Source organism: Hipposideros armiger, unplaced genomic scaffold (genome assembly GCF_001890085.2).
Source record: "Hipposideros armiger isolate ML-2016 unplaced genomic scaffold, ASM189008v1 scaffold_441, whole genome shotgun sequence".
In the NCBI taxonomy this organism is placed as follows: domain Eukaryota; kingdom Metazoa; phylum Chordata; class Mammalia; order Chiroptera; family Hipposideridae; genus Hipposideros; species Hipposideros armiger.
Genome location: NW_017731791.1, coordinates 429,592 through 434,702, shown reverse-complemented (window position 1 = coordinate 434,702; position 5,111 = coordinate 429,592). Strand labels below are relative to the sequence as shown.

General features: G+C 51.7%; 1 protein-coding gene across 1 annotated transcript; it reads left to right on the top strand.

Moving 5' to 3' along the window:
- Positions 1-2,093: 2,093 nt before the first annotated feature.
- BHLHE22 (basic helix-loop-helix family member e22) lies at positions 2,094-4,948 on the top strand. Its single transcript, XM_019665366.1, has one exon. It carries the CDS (start codon positions 2,177-2,179, stop codon positions 3,254-3,256), a length of 1,080 nt encoding a protein of 359 aa, XP_019520911.1. The 5' UTR covers positions 2,094-2,176; the 3' UTR covers positions 3,257-4,948.
- Positions 4,949-5,111: the final 163 nt, after the last annotated feature.

Genomic DNA, 5,111 nt, shown 5'->3' with positions numbered 1-5,111 from the left:
CCTTCCAGAACCGCGGGCCCGGGTTCCAGGCTGTAAAGCCTCCCGCAGCCGCCTTGCTCTTTGTCAGTCTTTGGGTTCCAGGAAATCCGAAGGCGCGAAGGTAACCAACGACTGCGTAGATTCAGTCCTCGTGAGACTGAATCTCAGGCAATTATTCTGGAAAGATACCGCTGGGCCCTTATTCATTCTTTCCAGGTGAAAATACGGACGCTTCTGGGTCGTCCTCGACCTTCCTTTATGAACTAAGGCGCCCAACTGTTCTGATATTACCATTCAAAAACAGGTTCTGTGGCGAACCTCATTTGTGAATCTATTACAGAGATTAATAGATTATTTCTCCTTTTTCAACTAATTCTCAGTTGGGAAATTTAACCATATGGTAAGGAGAGAATTAGAATTTCATCACATTAGAGCAAAATGTAATGAAAAGAGTCCAACACCTGGGGCCAACTCAGAAAGGCACAATTAAAAGGTTTTTAATGAAACCAGAGAAACCAAAAATTTCATAGGCTTCAGTAATTCTGCCACATAAGAAAGATTTATTAGAGGTGTTGGGAAATATTGTTTTTACTTATGTCATAAGGATGAACACCAGCCGCTAAATACCATGTGCTCCCGGGCTCGCAACTCGGGAGCGAGAGGACGACGGTATGGACCCTTTCCCACCCGAGAGGAGCGCTGTCTTCAGAGACCCCCCCCCCTTTTCGAGCCCTCCCAGAACAACCGAGGCAGGGCCAGATGCTCCTCAGTGGCTTCCTAGCTGTGGTGGTTACGTTTCGGGGCAAATCAACCTGCACAAATGCCCCACGTGGTGTGTGACAGGATTTGACTCCCGGTGAAGTTGACTGTTCTGAAACTACGGGGTTTTAATCTGGAGAAAAGTTTGAGAAATCAGTTTTTTCCTGTTTAGGAAATGGTGTGCTTCAGTCATCATCACTGTAGCAGTTATTTGGAGACCGCCTTAAAGGCATCCCCTCCCCCCCCCTTTTAATCTAATGGGCTTCGCAATCAATTGGCTCTTCATTTTCCTTTCCCCCCCCCCACCCCCCAAACCGGGTTGGAAATGGGAAGGGGGGGGATGGAAATAAGGCAGTGTATTCGAGGGGGACGATTTCTTTGCTCTCTTACTAGCTGAGAATCTTGGGTAAATTTTGGGCAAGCCAGCCGGGACGCCACTTCATACCCCCCTCCTCCACCAAAGTCCCATCTCCAAACCGAGACTAGAGTCAACATGCGAACAGGGGTGGAGTATAATTCTCGCCCGGAAGGGTAATTTAGCACAAGATGAGGCAGCAGTGAAGAGGGAAGGGCAGTGGGGGTGGGGTGCGGGGGGTGGGGGCGCCAGCTTTCCGCAGGACTCCGGGGCTTCGCCGCAGATCTACAATTTGCTGAAGGAGCAAAGAACATCCTCGAGTCTAAGTAGGGCTTTTAGTGTGCTCATTGATGAGTGAAAGTCGCCACACATGTCAAGCTAAAGGCAGTTGTTGGGTTACTAACAGGACCCAGCGCCTTGCAAACATATGCGCTAAGCTGTGTATACAGATGGCAGGCAGAATAATGGAGCAGGCGCCTTTTATAAAGCTCTGGCTGCTGCCTGTCTTCAGACCTGGGAAATGAAACTATTCAGACTCGCGGCCAGATAGCGCCTGCGATTGTTTGTTACCGTTTTAATCCTATTAATTAAAACGTTAACCTGATTGGGTAGAAAGCGCTGTCCCAACAGGCGAGTCTTCTTCATAATAACCTACTCAGAGATAATGATGTAAAAGACTCCCCCGTCTGCGGCGGCGGCTGGTTGATGGGTCCGGAAATCTCTTGAAGGTGAATCCAAGCAAGATAAACGGTGCGGAGAGGAGGCGCGGGGCTGGGCTCAGAGCGGCGGCGGCCCCACTCGCTCCGCGCCCACCCTCCCACCATGCGGGGCCGCGGCCCATGTTGAGCCCCAGCAGCCAGCACCATCGGCTGGAGACGAAGAAGAAGAAGAAGAGGAGGCGGCGAGCGCGGGGGAAGGCGAAAAAGAAAAAGAAGGGGAGAGGGCTGCCAGCAGCGCCGGGACCGACGCGCGCACCAGCCCCGGAGCCCGGCTCGGGAGCGTCTTCCGCGCCGCCTGACTCCCGAGCCGAGGCGGCGGCGGCGGCCGGCGCAGCCGGCCCGGGCTGCGCGCCGGCGCCGGACCATGGAGCGCGGGCTGCACCTCGGCGCGGCCGCCGCGGGCGAAGACGACCTCTTTCTGCACAAGAGCCTGAACGCCTCCACCGCCAAGCGCTTGGAGGCGGCTTTCCGCTCCACGCCCCCGGGCATGGACCTGTCCCTGGCGCCGCCGCCTCGGGAGCGCCCGGCGTCCTCCTCCTCGTCGCCCCTGGGCTGCTTCGAGCCGGCTGACCCCGAGGGGGCAGGGCTGCTGCTGCCGCCTCCTGGGGGAGGCGGCGGCGGCGGCGGCGGCGGCGCGGGGGGCGTCCCCGGGCTGCTGGTGGGCTCTGCCGGCGTTGGGGGCGACCCTAGCCTGAGCAGCCTGCCGGCTGGGGCCGCTCTATGCCTCAAATACGGCGAGAGCGCGAGCCGGGGCTCGGTGGCCGAGAGCAGCGGCGGCGAGCAGAGCCCCGACGACGACAGCGACGGCCGCTGCGAGCTGGTGCTGCGGGCCGGAGGCGCGGACCCGCGGGCCTCCCCGGGCGCGGGCGGCGGCGGCGCCAAGGCTGCCGAGGGCTGCTCCAACGTCCACCTCCACGGCGGCGCCAGCGCCCCCCCGGGGGGCCCCGGCGGGGGCAGCGGCGGGGGCAGCAGCGGCGCTGGCGGCGGTGGCGGCAGCAGCAAGAAATCCAAAGAGCAGAAAGCGCTGCGGCTCAACATCAACGCCCGGGAGCGCCGGCGGATGCACGACCTGAACGACGCCCTGGACGAGCTGCGCGCGGTGATCCCCTACGCGCACAGCCCCTCGGTGCGCAAGCTCTCCAAGATCGCCACGCTGCTGCTCGCCAAGAACTACATCCTCATGCAGGCGCAGGCCCTGGAGGAGATGCGGCGCCTTGTCGCCTACCTCAATCAGGGCCAGGCCATCTCCGCCGCCTCGCTACCGAGCTCCGCGGCGGCGGCCGCGGCGGCCGCTGCCCTGCACCCGGCGCTCGGCGCCTACGAGCAGGCTGCCGGCTACCCGTTCAGCGCCGGGCTGCCCCCGGCCGCCTCTTGCCCGGAGAAGTGCGCCCTGTTCAACAGCGTCTCCTCCAGCCTCTGCAAACAGTGCACGGAGAAGCCTTAAACACACCCCCCCCCCCGAGAAACACAAGACCGACCAAAAGCTAGAGGAAAGGGAAAAGCTGTCCCCCACACCCCTATTTTTGGGTCCTCTGGTAGTTGGGAAACACTTGCAGAACAAACAAAGCAGAGGCGAGAACGGAGGAGACCTTTCAGAGACAAACGGGACTTTCAGACTGACATCCCCAGAATCTCGGTCTTTGGGGTGGGGAGGGAGGTGGAGTTGGGCTGGAGTACTGATGTCTTTTTTTCTCAGAAAAGTGGCAACTTTGGTGACAGCCTAGACCGCGAGGAAGCAGAGTTTTCCTTTAAGGTTAAAATTAAGTTGAGAAATAGTCGCTTGGTTATGAAGCGTGGAGAGTATTAAATGGCAAAACACGAATCTTACTAATTATTGTGAATTTGGCTAGTGCTGAGGGGGAGAGGAGGAGTCGGGGGTTGGGTGACTCGTGGGACGGAGTATTCATTCAGACAAATCAGAAAGGGCACTTGAAAATAAATGTTGATTCTGAGCCAGGACAAAAACTTGAAAGGTAGATTTAAGTGAAAAAAACAAAACAAAACACAAAAAAAAACCCCGAAAGAGACATGTTGCTATGAAAGACTTGTATTTTTTATTGTCTCTGAACTTTAATCCTGTGAAAATGCTCAAAAGTTTTGGCAAGAGTGATATAAAAACTGACTGTGGCTGAAAGAATTGCATTTAAAAATATTTATGTGCACCTTGTTACTTTCCACTCTGCAATGATGTATTAACAATTCATGGTATTTATTTGTTATTCTTCAATGACCCTCCCACATCAACAGTATTTATCAAGTGTTAAGGTTATGGGTCTTATGTGCAGATTTTTTTTAATGCCTCTAAATTCTGTTTTATAGATTAACTTATACTGTGTGCCAAGTGTTTAAAAGGTCTATTTGCCAACAAGTATGAAGAGACCTATTGATGTATCTGAGCTGCTTAGGTTTATCAAAGATCACCTGGATTTTTTCAGTTGCATCATCCCTGTATTTAAATTGAGCTTTAATAAATTGCTTCAGTCCAAAAATTACAGGAAAGGTGTATTCTTAATTGATGAATTGATCTCTTTTTGGAAAGGGGACTCCTTTGCATTCTAAAAGGGAAAGACATCACAGCAATAGATCCTATAAGTACGACACCATGCTAAGCAAATATTTTTCCAGGCTGTGCTGTGCGTTTTTAAAGGTCTAATTTAATTGCTTTTAATATATATGTACATATATAAGTTATTTTAACTGTGGAGAATTATTTAAGTTAAAAGACTGGTTTGATTTGCCTATGGTGTGAAATCCTTTGTTATTTTTCTAAAAAAAATAAAATTTAAAAAGAAATAAAATAAAACTAAGGAAGAGCAAGAAGCTATTTACCCAAAGTGAGCTTTCAGTTTTAGTTTGCATGGCTGTTTGCCTGCCTTTCTATCCTATGAAAACCAAGAAAACCTTTTTTAAAAAATGGAGTCCTGCTATTTTCCATTCCTTGCAGATGATACAAATTTAGTTTGTCAGGTTGGATGGCGAGTTGGGAGCTGTAATGGATCTATTGGTGGGTTTTGGATGTGTAAAGAATGATATATATATTCAATAGGTCAATCAGACTATGACAGCTATGTACGACCATTTGTATGTGTATCTATGTCAGAAAGAATCTTTATTAAAATATTTTGATCAAACATTTTATTATGCTGTGCTTTGTGGAAGGAGCAGTCACCTCTCTTCTGTGTTACTTTTTGCTTGAAAGGTAACAAAAAAGAAAGGAGTTACAGAGAAGGTGGAACTCAAGTTTTGTCAAGGAACAATTGGAAGTGGCCCTAGTTCACTTGTTTACTTATTCAAAGGAT

Excerpts from the sequence above, each read along its gene's own strand:
- BHLHE22 (XM_019665366.1), top strand. The coding sequence starts at position 2,177 with ATGGAGCGCGGGCTGCACCTCGGCGCGGCCGCCGCGGGCGAAGACGAC.